Consider the following 18496-nt stretch of genomic DNA (forward strand, 5'->3'; position numbering starts at 1 on the left):
GCAATAAAGTATAGCGGCCGCATCTACTTACCATGTAGGTCAGCATTTTGCTAGCCTACATTGTAAGCGTCTCCCACTCTGCTAGGGAGACTCGTAGGGCTGCCTAGGTTTGCCTAAGGCTACCGCCTAGCCTTAGGCGAGCTTAGACGGACTTGTGGGCCTCCCTAGGCTCCCGGAGGCGCCTTCAATATAGGCTGCCTGCCTGGGGAGCATTTTTTTTTTAGAAAACGTGCCTCCCGATTGGCTGATTAGACAGCTGAAGGACACCTACAGCTGCCTACAGTTGGGACGCACTTTGCAAAATCAGGGCCTAAATCCTTACAGTTCAAGTGGGCTGTGCAGTCCCTCATAGAATCAGTCTGTTCTCAGTCTCCAGCAAGTGGGGTGGTAAGCCTGTGCAGTCTTTTAGGCCTTGGCAAGGTTTGTTGGAAAGGTTAGGCAGTGGCCTTTTTTTTCTGCCCCTGTTTTCTGGTCAGACTTAGCTGGTGTCCTGCGGGACCATTGCCACATCGGGGGTGTCACACTCGGGTGGTCGGGTCCCTCCCCCCATTTGCCCCACTCCCCATTTTTTTCTTTAGAGGAGCCTCAACTGTATGCCTTGCCACAGTCAGGCAAAGACAACAGTTTTGAGTGCCCATGGGGTCTGTTCCTTTTAGTTTAAAGTTTCATTTAAAAAAACAAAACAAAAGAAAAATAGACTCGAGGCAGAGCCTTTCTTTCTGTGCCAGTTTGCAGGGACTGTATTTATATTACTCAGAAAAACATTGAATATTGTGGTAGACACATATAAAAGCAAATTTTTTTCTGACTTGCTGAAACTACATATTAATTCAGTCTCTTTTTGTGTCTAGTAGTGCTGCCCAATTCAGAGAAAAATATTTTGATTCGATTCACTGTTAATGACACAGCTTTTTATGTTTAAACATTTTATTTAACCAAGGCACTATCATGTCAAAAATAGGAACATCCAAACTATAACATAGCTTTAAAATTAGTTAGAAACATGGATTAAATAAATTATATTTGCCAGTTCTTATTTAGAAATATCAGTTTGTCAGCTTTGGCTAGCATTAGACAACTTCGCCGAGCAGCAATTATTTGACCTGCTGCTTCCATCCCCAGCCCCTAAGACTCACCAGTCTCCCTGCCGATTCTCAGCTTCCATCCCCAGCCCCAAGACTCACATCTCCCCTGCCGATTCATTTACTTACTGGACTGAATGTGGAATTGCAAGGAAGAGAGGAGAAATGCGGGAAGAGAGCCAGCCAAAATTACCCTTTGCTGCTGCCGAGGTCCGCTGCACGAGGTCCGCTCGCTTGACGCGCCCACGTCCTTTAGTTTCTTCTGATGTAACTTCCAGTTTTGCAAAACCGGAAGTTACATTAGATGGGAACGAGTCCGGCAGTGAGAAAAAGCCTGAACATGTCTCGGGGCTGAATCGTTCGAGTCCGTTTTTTTCACAAAAACGAACCTATTCGAATTGTGAATCGGGCAGCACTAGTGTCCAGTATGCATACACACATATTAACGTGTAGTTGGAGTACAAACTTTTAGGAAGCATCTTGGAACAGGAAAATGCTGGATTTTTTTTGCAGGTGGTTATACTTTATTGGAGTGATGTTCTATAAAGATGGTACCACATGTGAGCCTTCAGGACCATGTTGTTTCTTTTTCTAGACAGGTCCTGACACAGATTTGAAAGAATTCATGAAAGTTCTTTGGATAGTGTGAAGTTAGGTTTGCCCAATTAAAAATACCACAACTTATTTGTATCCAGTTTATATCCAGTATATGTATCTTAGGTTCCATGGCCAAAATCTGTGCCGATAATCAACAGGCAGCCAGGCTAAAAAAAAACCATTCCTTTTATTTGTTTTTATGTGTGTCGTTTGCAGGCCTTCTTGTTTGGTTTTTATAATTGTTTTAGGGATAACTACAGTAGAAAAGAACACACAAGCAGAAATACAAGATACAGCTATGCATGGGCTAACACTTACAGTCTTAAGAAACAGAATGGTTCCTCCTGAAGGTCACAGGTTCAAGGTTTGTGCATGATAGCTATTAACACTGTGGGAGTGTGTGGTGCAGTGGTTAGAGCAGATATGGGCAAACTATGGCCCGCGGGCCATATCCAGCCTGTTTAGATGTTTAAACCGGCCTGCCGACAGTCCGGCCCTTCTCCACGAATGGTGTGTGAAAGGAGCGTGAGTTTCGCCGCCGCTGACCTCCATCTGCTTGTGGCAGGTGCGAGCTGCAGCTCTTTAGGGGAGCTGCTCCCTAGTTCTTCTCCTGTAATCTGCCTTGCACAGGGGGCAGAGTGACGGGTGTGTGAAAGGAGCGTAAGCATCACTGCCCACCTTTGTTTAGTGGGTGGTGCGGTTGTGCATCGTTAATGGACGAGAGGAGGCCTCGCACCTGAGCAAACAAAGCGCTTGGCTCCCTGGTTCTTCTTCTGCACAGTGGGGCCACTGTGCAATGCACCAGCACTGCTAGTCCAGGCAAGTACTGAGAGGAGAGGCGAGGGTTGGGGGCTGGGAAGCTGCTAGACTAAGGAAAATAAAGGCAGAAGGAGAGTTGCTGCTGGGAGGGGAGGAGGGAAAGAGAAGGGAAGAGAGTTACTGTTGGATAGGGGGAGGAGGAAAAAAGGAAAGAAACAGCTGTCGGGGAGATTAGAGGAGGGGAAAGGGTCAGGGTGGAATGAAGAGGTCAGATGAGGGAAAGGGGAGAGACAGAGGAATGAGAAAGTAGAGAGAGATTGATGCTGGAAAGGAGGTCAGCAGAGAAATAAGGAGAGAGGGACAAAGATGCTAGATCTGGTGTAGGAGAGATAAAAATGAAGAGAGCAGTGAAGCTGGAATGAATCATGTAAAAAAGGGGAGCACAGGCTTGATGGAAAGGGGAGAGAGGCATAGAAAGAAGGCAGAAACCATATGAAAGGGGGAGAGGGCATACAGTGGATGGAAGGGACAGATGCTGGATTGAATAGACAGACGCTGGAAGGAAGAGAGTGAAAAGAAGATGAAAGCAGGAACCAGATACAACAGTCTGCCCTTTTTTTTTTTTGGGGGGGGGGGTTCTTTCTGCCTTAGCCCTTTCTCTTACCATCATCATTCTACTTTGCATCAGAACCCCCTCCCCTCTCCCGGTCGTCCAGCCCCTCTGGCAAATTTAAGAACCGATTGTGGCCCACAAGTCAAAAGTTTGCCCACCCCTGGATTAGAGCTACAGCCAGGGCCGGATTTAGATGAAAAGAGGCCCTAGGCTATTCCACTTATGAGGCCCTTTCACCTCCCATGTTTACGTTTGTAAATTACATGAGAGATAATAAAATACATCATTACTGTGATATATATCAATATGTTAAATGAAACATGTTGTTATTGGTACTAACCTTTATAAAAAATGTGACACGGATAATAAATAAAAAAAAGTCAAGAACACTTATTTGGACATTTATTCTCAGCACCATATATAGTACTTGTAAGAATAACTAATCAAACATAACACACAACATTTACAAAGAAACAAAATTCAAATAATGAAAATCTTTGACTACGAAAATAAAATGCGCAATAAAAATTATCATATTTTCTATCAAATTAAATAAAATAAAATATATTCAATACATTGAAGATTAAACCAAATTCAATTCAGATAAATTTATTTCATAATAATTCGCATTTAAAGTTTAAGTATGAATTATTATGAATTTTAAGTCTTAAACTAAACCAAAAATGGAACTTTATTCAAACAAAATCCAGATCACAAAAAAGAAAATATCAAATTGTATATCATATAAAATTTTATGTTAATAGTTATTTTATTTAAGAACTGATTCAATCCAAGTATACATTTGAAACCTGAACCGGAGGCAGGATCGGAATAGGGACCGGGGTGCGCCCCCACCCGGGGCTGAGACCGATTCCCCTCCGGAGCCGGGAAAGAGGTGGGGGGGGGGGGGAGAGAGGAGCAGCGGGATCCGATCCGCAGCTGGAGCACGTGTGCAATTCGGATTCCCCACCCCCGGCTGAATTTTGATGAGTCGCTGGCGCAGGCGCCGTGAGGAGTGACACAGAAGCACACCTCACGCCACCAGGACTCACGATATTTCAACAGCGCATGCGCGCTCTAGGATTTTATTATTTATGATATAATCATGAAAATATAAAATAAAGCACGTAATATACATTTTAAAATATGCAAATTAAAACATATGTTAAGAACTTACTTAGAATTCCGCGAAATGAAGATATTGTCACAAAAAAAATTTTCAATAGTCTATAAACACTTCACTAAAGTATTGAACCTACTGAATTCAAAAGGCAAGAATCGGGGGGCGCTAGTGGGCGCGTGCACGGATGGCAGCCTAGCGTTTCAGCTCCGGGGACCCGCTTAACAGAGCCTCGAAAAAAACGTCATTTTCTCGCACGGTAATTAAATATTTCTAACTATACCGGTGGCTGAGATGTCCGTGCCCAAATCGGGGAAACGCAAGAGCGCCGAACCGGCCTCGCCGCAAAAACAGACCTCCGAGAAATCAGAGGACGTCTCATCGGCCATTTTGGCGGAGCTCCGTAGTATAAGAGAGCTCTTATGTGAAACTAAACAAGATGTTTCCGACATCAAAGAGGACCTCACAAATTTAAAGGGTGAATTCTCAAAAGTTCTCTCTCGTGTTGAGGTCCTTGAGACGAAATCAGCAGCGGCTGAAGAATCGTTAAAATTGCTCCGTCGGCAATCAGCACGTGTTCCCTTACTAGAACGTGCTCTGGAGGATGCAGAAAACAAAGCCAGAAAAAATGGTTTTCGCTTGCTTGGGCTGGCCGAAGGACGGGAGGCGTGCGATACTACAGAATTCCTGGGAGCCCTACTACCGCAGCTACTGAAAATCGCTGACACACACAAGCTAGAATTTGATTCTGCCTACCGTGTACCTCATCAGCGTCACCAATCATCCAGATTCCCCAGGCCTCTCGTTGTCACCATGCTGCGCCACAGCCAAACCATGCTCATAATGCAGCATGCTAAAACTCATGGCCCGATTATATTTGAAGGCTCCAAACTGCTGTTTGTTCCTGATTTGGCTAAGGAGACTGCAAAACGCCGTAAGCAATTCCTTGCTTACAGACCCAAACTGAAGGAGATAGGAGCAAAATTTGGAGTTTTATTTCCAGCACGCATGAGGGTCACATATAACAATAAAACCACTGACTATACTGATCCTGCCATCTTGGCTGAGTTCCTTGAATCTGTTCAGCCATCCTCCATTGACAAGACCTGAAATATAGTCCTGCTGTGTTGCTGTTTCACTTTCAATTGGCTTTGTAACCGATTGTGCCTTTCTTGCCCTGTTTCTCATTTGGTACCATATAATGATGTTTAATAATTACTGCTTGTTGCAGGGTTATGGAGCTGGTTCTGCTGGTCTGCCTGTGCTACTCACTAACCCATAGGCTATGTTAGCTTTCTTGCTAACTTCTTACACTGATACAGAACGTGACCAGGCTTATAAATTATCTTCACAGGGATTTACTCTGAATATTATCTACCACAGTACAGATACCCTTGCTGTAATAAGTTCTATCTCTGCAATGCCTATTGAATTATATTCTGCTCTCTCATGTCTATGAAATGTTTGTCTCTTAATGTTAAGGGTCTAAATAACTCGGTTAAAAAAACCAAGATTCTGAGATTTGTTGAGAAACTTTCACATGATATCATTTTATTACAGGAAACTCACCTCTCTGCATCTGACTCTGCTAAAATGGTACTGAAGGGATTTTATCCCGTATTATTCTCTGCTGCACCTCACAAAAAAGGTGGGGTAGCTACCTTTGTGCGGAGACGCTCAGATTTTGCTCTTGTCTCTCACATTTGTGATATTGGGGGCAGATGGTTGGCCGTTCATATGTCCATCAATGGCCTTCCGATAAGTATCGTCAATATATACGCACCCAATGTGGACCATCCACCTTTTTTTGATGAAATCACCGACATGATTGCTACTGCTTGCGGTTCACATTATATTATAGGTGGCGACTTCAATATGATTCTGAACCCTCTTGTTGATAGGAAATCATCTGTCCCCTATCGCAAGTCAAGATCATGGTTTAAGTTACACGATATGTTGGAACAACTGAAGCTAGGTGACCCTTGGAGAACTCTGCACTCCAATGATCTGGACTACACTTTTCACTCTGCTCCACACGCCTCCTACTCACGCATTGATTTTTTCTTAATCAGCTATAACCTGATGGCTAAAGTGGATTCTGCTGACATTGGGGAGATAGCAGTGTCAGATCATGCCCCGGTCTTCCTGTCTTTTGATAATATCGGCGCCAAACTTAATAGGAGTGCTTGGCGCTTCAACTCCTGCTTATTATCAGATGAACTATTCGTCCCAGCCTTGCAAAGCCGTATCAAGGAATTTTTTGAGCTTAACCCAGTGGAAGACACGGACTGGAACATCACTTGGGACTGTTTCAAGGCCTTTGTCAGAGGTCTGATTATTTCATATGCTGCGGTCAAAAAGAAGAAACTCCAGGAAAAAGAATCTATTCTTCAGAAAAAAGTACGTGATGCTGCTGAACTTCTTAAATCCCATCCGCAGGATCAAGCCTCTCTAAATACTCTAAGAGCGGCGAGATTTGAGTACAATCTTCTGCTAAGTTCTTCTGCTGCAAAGGAAGTCTTCATGAAATCGGCTTATTATTACGCCAACATCAATAAATGTGGTCATCAACTGGCTGAGTATGTGAAAATTAAATCGGAACGTACCTCGATTCCGGCCATACGTGACGATGCCGGGTTGCTGTGGACAAACAATGCCGATATTTGTGCTCAATTTCACCACTACTACACCAAACTTTACTCTTCCGAGGAACCGGATATAACCTCCATTGGACCTTTCCTGGATATGCTGCCACACAACACCTTGTCTGATGCGCAAAATGCCGACCTCACATCTCCGCTAACTGCTGATCATATCCGTGAAGCTTTACTCTCTATGGCCAAGAAGAAGGCTCCAGGTCCAGATGGCCTCACAATTGAATTCTACCTGGCTTTTCAGGATTTGCTCATTCCCATCCTACTGCAATTCTTTAATCATCTAATTGATACTGGATCAATACATGGCTCCTTCACTGAAGCTACGATTATCGTTTTACTGAAACAAGATAAAGATCCTCTCAATGTTAAGAATTATCGTCCGCTATCCTTAATCAATACGGATGCGAAGATTTTTGCAAAGATTCTGGCCATCAGATTACAATCTGTTCTTCCTACAATCATCCATCCTGATCAAAGTGGCTTCATGTGTGGTCGCCTATCCTCGGACAACACCAGATTATTTACGCATATTATTCTCCAGGCTTCACAATCCTCATCCCCTCTTGTTGCAGTGTCTCTTGATGCGGAGAAGGCCTTTGACCGTATTGAGTGGCCTTTTATCTTGGCAGTTCTGCAATGGTTCGGTTGTTCGGATAAGTTCACTTCTATGGTGAAAGTTCTCTACACGAATCCCACAACCTCTATACGAATAAATGACTCCACTTCTACTGCCTTCCAGCCTACCCGAGGGACAAGACAGGGGTGTCCTTTATCTCCACTATTGTTTAACATTGCATTAGAACCACTACTTATCGCCATCAGAGCGGATCAGTCCATCCGAGGTTTCCAACACGGGGACTTTCAGGCGAAGCTGTCCGCTTATGCAGATGACGTGCTATTATATGTGGACCCCGCTTCTTTGCCATGTGTGTTTCAAGTATTAGAAAATTATTCTCGTGTGTCTGGCTACAAACTCAATATCTCCAAGACCGAAATATTGCCCTTAAACGGACTGGTAGATCCGGCTTTGCTTCAGTCTCTTCGTCTGCAACCGTTGGCTCATAAACTCAGATACCTTGGGATCTTTTTTGGTTCATCACTGGAAGATACTCAAAAATACAACTCAGAACTGCTGTTCCAGATTGCTTCCTCATTAACGAATCGCTGGTCTCCCCTCAAACTGTCCTGGTGGGGAAGACTTGACACCATCAAGATGATATTGACACCCAAACTTAACTACATTCTCTCTATGTTACCATTCTTATTGGACTCTAAAGTTTATGCCAAATTGGAATCTATCTTGGTTTCATTTCTATGGCAAAAGAAACCTCCTCGCATTGCGCTGAAGAAACTCAAAGCCGCTAAGGAATTCGGCGGTGTGAACTTTCCCAGCTACCTCGATTACCACCTGGCGTTTTTGGCTCGTCAGGGTTCGAAATGGATGCTTGACTCTCCTCCTGACTATCTGCCTTCCTGGCTCTCGTTGGAGCTTAATTTCCACTCGGCAAATCATCTAAAGCACGTTTCCTTCATGGCTCCTAACCACACGGTGGACAACAACACAATCCTTTCTTCTACCTGTTCTGCGTTACGTGCGGTTGATAATTGTGCTGATGTGTCTTGGAATTCGTCATCCTTCTCCTCAATCTGGAATAATCCGCATGTCAAGATCCAGGGGCAATATTTGGAGTGGAAATCTTGGATAAAGAAGGACATTTGGTCCTTTAATCATGTGATGGTGGACTCCAAACTAATGCCATTTTCTCAACTCGCTTCCAAGTATCAGTTACCGGCCTCTCACAGCTTTAGATGGCTTCAGCTTTGCCATTGTTTGACGGCATGTTTGAAAGATCATCCCATATCTCAGTTGACTCCTTCTATCTTGCCTTGGTGTTTACAATATAGTGGGGCCAAGAAAGAGGCCTCTTCCTGGTACCGGATTTTACGGGATGAGAAATTCCCCGCATGCACGTCTCTTCAAACTGCCTGGGAGGAGACAATGGATACGTCTTTCTCCCCTAACACTTGGAAACTGATCTGGATCTCCACTAGAAGATCTCTTAGGTCTTCTGCCATTGCTCAACAAATGTTTTTTCTTCTTCATAAGGCTTACTGGACCCCACATAAGCTCTCTCTAACTGGCAATAAGTTGTCTAATAAATGTTGGTCATGTGTTGTAGGGGTTGGTACCTTTGCCCACATGTTTTACCACTGTCCGAATGTACTTGAGTTCTGGTCTAATGTGTGGACACACATATGTGAATATTTACCTATTACATCTCCTCACTCTTATGCTGTGGTGTTGTTTGGTGCTTATGCCATGACTGATGATCTGGATACATACCAGACTAAACTACTATCTAGTTTGTTGCAGCTAGCCCACAAATCCATATTGTCTAATTGGAAAGACTCTGCATCCCTTAATGTATCCTTCTGGTGGAATCTGGTATGTCTCTATGCGAAGTTTGAAAAAGTAGCTGCTGAAAAATCAAATTCCTTGTCTACCTTTAACAAGATATGGGCTCCTATTTTAGACATGTGTTAGAACTTTTACTTAGCATATTTATTATTTCCTGTGATATTGATGATCATTATATGACGCTGTGTTAGTTCTGTATCATGGTGTACCTGTTTTCTGTTGTTTTACTTCTTGTTACTATTTACAAAACTTCAATAAAAACTATTGAACATAAAAAAAAAAAAGGCAAGAATCAAATGATTGTGTACGCAATCCTAAAATAAGAATCTTTTCTAATAACATTAACACGTATTTCATAGTATCGAAGTAACACGAATATAACCGAACATCGGGATATCAATAGATCTGTTCCAATCTACACCAATCTGCACTTTATTTATGCAAGAACAAACCAGAGCTTAGTAGCATAAGGCACGTCAATATTTGCCATAGCAATCAGTGAACGTATGAACTATACTTTGGTGCAATCTAGTATATACAAACGAACAGACCCAATGAGCCGAATGCGTTGATCTTAACCAATACATTTTTATGTTTGTTTATTAGTCATATGCGTAGAATTTCTCCTTATTTTCGGTTCAGTGTTTTAGTGTTCACTGTTTTTAGAATAGTGTAATTTTAATTTTGCTAACAATTTGAATGTAGGCCCCTATTGATCTTGAGGCCCTAGGCTGAAGCCTAGTTAGCCTATAGGAAAATCCGGCCCTGGCTACAGCCTTGACACCCTGAGGTTGTGGGTTCGAATCCCACACTGCTCCTTATGACCCTGGGCAAGTCACTTAATCCCCATTGCCTCAGGTTCATTAGATAGAGTGGGAGCCTACCGGGACAGTTAGGGAAAAATGCTTGAGTATCTGAATAATTAGTAATCTGCATAGAAATGTAGGATATGCGGAATATAAATTATTTTTCTTTTTATAAAACTGGAAAAATTCTGAAATTAAATGACCCTTGAAAGAAACCTGTCATCTTTCTTTTTAGGTTAGGCTCAAATTTAGCTGAGTTCTTATATTAGCCTTTTTAAAATTTATTTTTATTTAGGTGACTGAGTCAACCCATCAGTACGGTTAACTTTGGATGGTTCATTCTGTCGGAGAGCTGAATATACTAAAAACAATCATTAAGGGCTGTTTTTGTTTTTTGGGGGGGTCCGATTTCAAAACAACAATCGATATTCAAACGACTTCCCATACAAATGAGTCTTGTGGAGGTCTGCTGTAATCCCATCCAATTGATCGTTTTGAAAGCGACTCTCACATATGTGCAGAGCTGGCAGGAGAAGCCTGAACAGCTGAACGGCAGGGAAAGCCCCAAAGCAGTCTCCTGCTGCTCAGCTAATTGGGGCTTTTTTCTTTTTTTAAAAAAATGGCACAGATGTTGTGCGTGTGTTACACATGCACAATACCTGTCCCCATTTTTTAAAAAACATAAATGTGCTGGCCTATCCAATAGTGCCCCACCACGAAGGGCCAAAAAAATTGTGGCAGGAGGGATACCCTCCTGCCTCTGGGTGCCCCCCCTGCCAAACTGACCCCCCCCCCCCGTCAAATCGATCCCCCCACCCCCATGCCAGGAACCCCTCTCCCCGTACTTAGAAAAAAAATTGGCAGGAAGGATGCTCACTCCCTCCTGCCCCCACATCCTCCAACCCACCCCTGTACTTCTTTTCTGAAGAAGGCAGCAGGAGGGATGCCCAGTCCTTCCTGCCTGCAAGCCCACCTCTCCTAAATGAGATGGACAAGGAGGGGCCTAAGGCCCTGATTAGCTCAGGGAGGGGCCTTAGACTCCTCCCAGGTTATCCCAGGATGGAAGGTTCAGGGGGCCTAAAGTCTTGATTGGTTCATACGCCCCCTAGGAGGAGCCTTAGGTGTCTGAGCCAATCATGGCCTTAGGCCCCTCCCCTTGCATCCCAAGGTGCACCGAGAAAGGGAAGTCCCACCATTTTGTAGAGGCGGGCCTTCAGGCAGGGGGGACTGGGCATCCCTCCTGCTGTCTTCTTCAGGAAAGAGGTACAGGGGTAGGTCGGAGGTGAGGGGGTGGAGCCATGGGGCTGAGCAGGAGGGCTGATTTTTTTCTAAGTGCCAGGAGTAGGGGTCCTGGCATGGAGGGGTTGGAGCATCACCCAGCGGCATCCATCCTGCTGATTTTTTTTTTTTTTAAGTTTGGGGTTGGGGACGGGGCGGTGGTTCGTGGCATGGAGGGGGCAAAATAGCTCTTCCTGGAAAGTCACAGGTTCAAGGCTGGCTGAAACCTACCTGATAGCTATTTCAAGGTTTATTATGTTATTTCAGTTTAGAAATGATATGACATGGCAAGGAATTGTTGTTTCAAGCAAATACATATCTCCTTCTCTGAGTTTTGTGGCTTTTCAGAATATACTTTTATTTTCCAGATGTTGACATATCACTACTTCTGTCATTTAACAAAATGAAGAAATTGACTACTGATGAAAAATTAGTAGCTCGTGCTTTGAAAGGCTCTTCTGTTGTGGAGGTAAGCACAGTCCTTTTTAGTCCTGTGTGATGAACAGTCACAGCTATATAACTAACTGTTCTTATCCGAAAGAAATAAGTCTCAGTTCAGCTACTAGTCTATCCTAGTTCTTCCTTAGGAGATCTACTAACAATATTCAGATTTTCTAGTAAATTCTCAGTTTCACTGCGAACACTTACAGATCATTGCTGGTAGTGGATTTCCCAAAGCAATGAAGTCAGTGCTTCCTACTCAGTGGCAGCGGTTGGGGCTCCCTTCTCCAATGTGAAAGCAGTAAAGGTTTCCAAGTATCCCTGGCAGAAAACTATAGTGACTAGACTATGTTACATGTGAAGTCCTGTAGTAGCATATGGTTCCCACTTCAACATTTTAGGAGCAGTAATTCCCTAAGGCTTGTTGTGGTAGTTGCTGATAGTTCACCTCTGGAGGTATTCAAAACGCATTCTATGCAGCGATACAGCAAATGCATTTGCACTGCATAGAATATGTGTTTTTGAATTCCTCCAGAGGTGACATTTATAGCAATTACGGAAGTAGAGCCTTCTGGGAGATCATTTTTCTTTTTTTTTTCTTATTTCTTCAGTTGACCTTACAGTTTACTCTTTTCCTGTTATTTTCTAATTCGGTTGCAAGTAGGGTTACCATATTTTCTTCTGCAAAACCCCACACACGACCCCGCCCCATTCTGTCCCAGCCCCACCCCCCCCAGCCTCCTCTCTTCCCCAATGAGCTCCAGCTGCGTCTGGAGGGCTTGGAGCATGCGCGGATGTTTGTGACGTCGTCCACACATGCTCAGAGGCCCTCCAGATGTTGCCGGAGCTTGACGGGGCTTTCCAAAGAGGACCTGTCCGGATTTTTCTGGACATCTGGTAACCCTAGTTGCAAGTAGTCTTTATTGGGCAGTGGTGCTCTGAGCTTTCATTTGCTTTTACCAAGGATATTGCTCTTATTGTTAATAGCCTTCCCTAATCCAGCCATTGCAATGACAGTCCTGGACTGAGAGCCCGTAGGTGGTGATTTACTTCTGGAATCTGATATGGATATACCCTAGTTCTTGTTACCACTATTGAGCCCCTGGGAGTTGTGAACATTACTTCCAGGAAATATTTTTTCATTCAAGAATAGTTAAGCTCTAGAACTTGTTGCCAGCAGTTAGCATATCTGGGTTTAAAAAAGGTTTGGACAAGTTCCTGGAGAAAAAGTCCACTGTATGCTATAGAGATAGACATAGGAAAGCAACTGTTTGTCCCTGGGGTTGGTGGCATAGAATCTTGCTACTATTTGGAATTATGCCAGGTACTTATAACCTGGATTAGCCACTGTTGGAAGCAAGATACTGGCCTTAGATGGACCATTGTTGTGACCCAGTATGGCTTCACTTATGGTTCTCTACATCCCTAGCCTCAACCAGTAAAGGAAGGGCTCAGGAATGAAACTTGGATCTTCATTACAAAGATGCACGGCCATGGTGCTAAGCCATCAGGCTAGGTGCTGAACACATTTTCAAAATAACTTATACAACTTTCATTTTAGTTGAATCTAGGGGGAACTAAAATCAGAAGACGGCAGCCGCTGGGTGAGAAACCGCTGGATGTGGACAGTCGTACTATATATGTGGTAAGATGTTAAGAACCTTAAATGTTATGGACCAGATATGAGCAAAGTTTTGCTCCAGTTTTACTCTGTCTAAAATTTATGTACTGGATCAAAGCTTTGATGCATTGCTGGGTGTATATTTGTGCTAAATAACAGTAGGAGAAATGCCATCAACTTGACTGTAATTGCATAGTACTGTGGAAAGTATAATATGATGTACTGCACACTATCTCCTTCTTCCACACTTCCAAGGCTACTTTGCAGTTGGAAATTGAGCCATTGACTAGACCTTTTACCCCAGCTACAACAATTTCGTAAAGCCCTGAAAACTCAACTGTTTACACAAAACATAAATGGCTTAACTATAGTATCAAAGAACTGACGATAATCTGTTTTTTTTTTTCTTTGCTCTCTTTCTTATGTACTCCATGTTAACCGAGTCGAGCTGCGTTGGGAGATGACCCGGTATATAAATTGAAGACTAGATTAGATTAAATAGTGGCAGTAGCATCAGGCTTCAGATATGCATGCGCTTTGCTCCCAGACCCTGTGGTAGCGTGACCCCCTCTTGTCTACTATATGGGATGCAAAGCCTAGAAGCAGAGGAGTGCTGACTTAGTTCCCAGCCAACATACCTTTGGAGCATGTTGCTGCTGTTACTGCCAATATGATCGGACTACAGATTGGCTCTACCTTTTCTATAAAGGTTTTCTTTGGCTGAGCGGTATGAGCTCTTCATGTCGGAAGTGTTTTATAGGAGTTTGTTTGCTTGCTTAAGATATTTCTGGGAAGGACTCCAGACTTTCTATTTTCTGACAAGCTCCATTCAGGGTGTGTGGCAATTCCCTGTTAGAGGAAATCTTACATAGAGCTCAGAAATATGTAATCAGATATTTCCAGATTTATTTCCTGAACTTAAACATGAATGTGATGCACAATTATATCTACTTTTGAATACCTCTCAAATTAGACATGATTGACTCTTGTTTTCAGTTTACTTGCCCGTAGGCTGCCTTTTTATTTTTTAAATATTGCAGTCAAAGAATGCAAAATCTTATGTGAACTTGATAGTTATATCTTGTACAATTTTTCTGCCCTGGCTTTAGGAGTTGCTTCCTAAAAATGTTAACCACAGCTGGATCGAACGTGTATTTGGAAAATGTGGGGATGTGGTTTATATCAGTATCCCACGGTTCAAATCCACTGGAGACCCAAAGGGATTTGCATTTGTTGAATTTGAATCACAAGAACAAGCGGAAAAAGCAATAGAGGTAAGTAGTGATGGCCCATACAGTACATTTGCTGGAGCATTTTAGTCATTTGTAATAATCTAAACAGCTATCAAAACTAATGAGGCTGTTGCTTGAACAGAAGTGACAATGATGCTCAAACTTCCAGCTGCCTAGATTCCTGTGGCCTTGCTGAGAAGTTCTTGGTCATCACCAATCTGCCATCAACTTGCTTGATTTCTGGGATTTTATAGGCTGACGGTCCATTCTGGCTAACATTGTGGCTTAAAACAACCCAGTAAGGTGAAAACCACTCAGTAAAAAATGAACAACTCTTCCACACAAATAGGTGCATGAAGTCTAAGTTTCACTGTTTTATATCATTATGTTTGCATATACACGAAGCAATCAAACATGAAAGGAGGAAAAAGCTTCAGATCACATCGCACAGGCCAGCCGTGATAACAGTTTTAAGGCAAGGCTAAACGATACCTCATGGGCATAAAAAATCTCCTTTATTTTGCTCGAAAATACTCTGTGCAATGCAAACCATCAAGGAAAATGTTCAAATAGGTCAGGATAGCAACAAAACAGTTACTTATCTTTGCCAGGGATCGGCACACCAACGATGGCCAGCGTTTCACAATTTCTTGCTGCCTCAGGGTGTAAACTGCCAATCAATCTTCACCTTGGGGCGTACAAACGAGTGTCTCTCCCTGCACCACATTGTGGCCTTCAATGTCATTAGGTTATTCTTCCTTTATCCCTTGTTTTCTCCTTTACTGGATGGTACCTAGCCACCATCAACCAGAAATCATTGACTTACTTGATTTGTGGGACGTTGGAACCTGCTATCCATAAATGTTAAATATTGCTCTGATTGGTTTATTTATTGCCCTCCCAAATAAAGATTGCTCTGTCACAGTATACAACATAAAATATCATGTAGAAATAAAAACCAGATAATGCATAATTTAGAATAAACTGACTTAACCAGAAACTAGGTGACTAACATACAGACTAAGGGTGGGGGGGATTATTTTACTATAGCATGGATTGCTAGAAACTAGGTCTCATTGCATAAAATGGGATATGTGGTAAAACTGCACGAGTTGTGGAAAAATGACATGTCTTAATGGATATTCCATGTTGATAACTTCCAGTGTTGTAGCTAAGGAGGTTGGGTCCGGCATCGCTGCGCCGTGCGCCCCCCTGCTCTTCCCTGCCACGCTCTGCGTCATCCCTTGCATACCTCTTGTCATGTTCGCTGATGCAAGCAGCATCTTCCACCTGCTACTTGTACAGGCCTCTGTTCCTTTCTGACATCTGTCTCAATAGCAGACTATTGACTTTTCCTCCAGGAACTTGTCCAAACCTTTTTTTAAATCCACCTATGTTAGCCACTGTTACCACCTCTGGCATCCTCTGGCAACGAGTTCCAGAGCTTAACTAGTCTCTGAGTGAAAAAAATATTTCCTTCTATTGGTTTTAAAAATATTTTCCTGTAACTTCATTGAATGTTCCCTAGTCTTTGTAATTTTTGATGGAATTCACTTGTACCCGTTCTATTCTACTCAGTATTTTGTAGACTTCAATCATATCTCCCCTCAACTATCTCTTTTCCAAGAACCTCTTTAGTCTTTCCTCATTGCCTTTATCATCTTGATCGCTCTTCTTTGAACCTTCTCTAATTCCGCTATACCTTTTATGAAATAAGACGACCAGAATTGAATGCAGTATTCTAGTTGAGGTTGCACCATGGAGCGATACAGAGACATTATACAGTACTATGCTCAGTCTTGTTTAGCATACTTTTTCTAATGATTACTAGCATCTTGTTTGCTTTTTTGTCCGCCGCCACCGCAGATTGGTTATAAGGTTTTAGCATATCATCTACAATGACACCTAAATCTTTTTCTGGCACACTGACCCCTAAGGTGGAACTTAACTTTTGGTAACAGTGATTTGGATGCTTTTTCCTCATGTGCATCACTTTGCATTTGCCCACATTAAATTTCATCTGCCATTTGGATCCCAGCCTTCCAATTTCCTAAGGTCTTCCTGCAATTTTTCACAGTCCGCATGCATTTTAACAACTTTGAACAGTTTAGTGTTGTCTGCAAATTTAATCATCTCACTCATTTCAATTTCCAGATCTCCATGAAAAGACCAAGCCTAAATGATCTCAGATAAAGTCTTCCACTAGGTCATAGCACTAAATTCCTCACCAAAGCATGTATTGTTAATTAGAGTATCTCGGTTGTTTATATCTCGCTAATGACATTCCGGAAAATGGTAAAGACCCTCCTCTTCAACTAAAGGTCACCCTCGGTCTACACCCAACGCCCTTAAACCCCACCTCTACCTTTCTTTCTCCATTCTAATCTTCTGCCTAAATTTCTGTATAGTCCATTCTCAGCCTATACTCAAATAACTTGTATCTAAACCAAACTACTTATTTTTAAACTACTGTTCTTAATTTGCTGTGTAGTCCCTATTCTTAAACTGCTGCACAGTCTCGTATGTCCAAGTATTTAAATCTACTGTATAATCTTGTATGTCCAATTCACTCCATTGTGAATGTTTACTTGTAAACCGTTCTGAGCTACTGGGAGGACGGGATAAAAATCTAAATAAAGTAAATAAATAAAAAATAAAATATCTACTATAGCATGTATTGTTAACTAATGTATCTTGGCTGTTTATTTCTGCTATAGCATGTATAATTACCTAGTGTATCTCAGATGTTCTCTATTTACCATAACTCGATTATTGTACTACTACCTCCCAAATACATCTTGTCCATATTGGTCTTGACTATACTGTGTATGTACTCCTGTAACCTGTTCTGGGTTCTTTTGGTAGGATGGACTAAGGGCTCCTTTTATCAAGCCGTGCTAGTGGATTAACGCGTGTGACTTTTCATCACGCGCTAGCCCCCGCGCTGGCCTAAAAACTACCGCCTGCTCAAGAGGAGGCGGTAGCGGCTAGCGCAGCTTGATAAAAGGAGCCCTAAATAAATGAATGAATGAATAAATAAATAAATAAATTTATAAATATGTTAAATAGTACCAGTCCCAGTACAGATTCCTGTGGCACTCCACTGTTTACTCTCCTCCATTGAGAAAAATGGCCACTTAACCCTTCCCTCTGTTTTCTCTCCAATAACCAATTCCTAATCTACATTGCTGCCTATACCATAACTCTTTTTCTCAGGAGCTTCTCATTAGGAACTTTGTTGAAAGCTGTCTGAAAATCTTGATTCAGTAGAACTCTGATGCCAGGGGATGGTTAGAGGGGATGGTTAAACTGCTGGCTAGGGTGGTGAGCAGAGGGCAGAGGCCCCTCCCCTACCTTAGGTATCTGGCCAATTGGAGTATTAGGCCACTCCCACTGCATCCCAGGAGGCCTAAGACTTTGGTTGGCCCAGGTGCCTAAGGCCCCTCCTATGGGAGGGGCCTAAGGTCTCTGGGCCAATCAGAGCCTTAGGCCCCTCCCTGGTGCATTCCAGATTGCACTGGGAAGGGGAAGGCCTGCCGTTTTGGAGTGACAAGCCTACTGGCCGAAGGGTGTGTGCATCCCTCCAGCCGGATTTTCACCTTGAAAGGTTATGGGTGTGTGTAGGGGAGGCTGTGGGGTGCTGGGGGGAGTCTACTGCCACTTGTGTTATATCCATGTTCTGAGGTAAGGGTATTAAGTACTATATTTTAAAAACACTGTTTAATCTCTGTGCTAGCTGTTGGGGTAAGCTGGGCTTTTTTAGTGGTACTACCTTTAAGATGCTATTGTAAATGGAACAAAATGTTACCCAGCTATTAAGATCATACATTTCTGGGCCTCCCAGTTACATCAGAGTTGAAAAGCATTTCAG

General features: G+C 42.8%; 1 protein-coding gene across 3 annotated transcripts in view; it reads left to right on the plus strand.

The window, feature by feature from the left end:
* Nucleotides 1-18496, plus strand: part of LARP7 (La ribonucleoprotein 7, transcriptional regulator) — a 95242-nt gene that overhangs the window by 12054 nt on the left and 64692 nt on the right. For all 3 annotated transcript variants that reach the window (XM_033955739.1, XM_033955721.1, XM_033955730.1), the window contains exons 3-5: nucleotides 11700-11800; nucleotides 13334-13417; nucleotides 14503-14667. In XM_033955739.1, the coding sequence (XP_033811630.1) occupies nucleotides 11700-11800; nucleotides 13334-13417; nucleotides 14503-14667 (350 nt within the window). The remainder of the gene's footprint in view (nucleotides 1-11699; nucleotides 11801-13333; nucleotides 13418-14502; nucleotides 14668-18496) is intronic.

This window comes from Geotrypetes seraphini, chromosome 1, assembly GCF_902459505.1.
Source record: "Geotrypetes seraphini chromosome 1, aGeoSer1.1, whole genome shotgun sequence".
Taxonomy (NCBI): domain Eukaryota; kingdom Metazoa; phylum Chordata; class Amphibia; order Gymnophiona; family Dermophiidae; genus Geotrypetes; species Geotrypetes seraphini.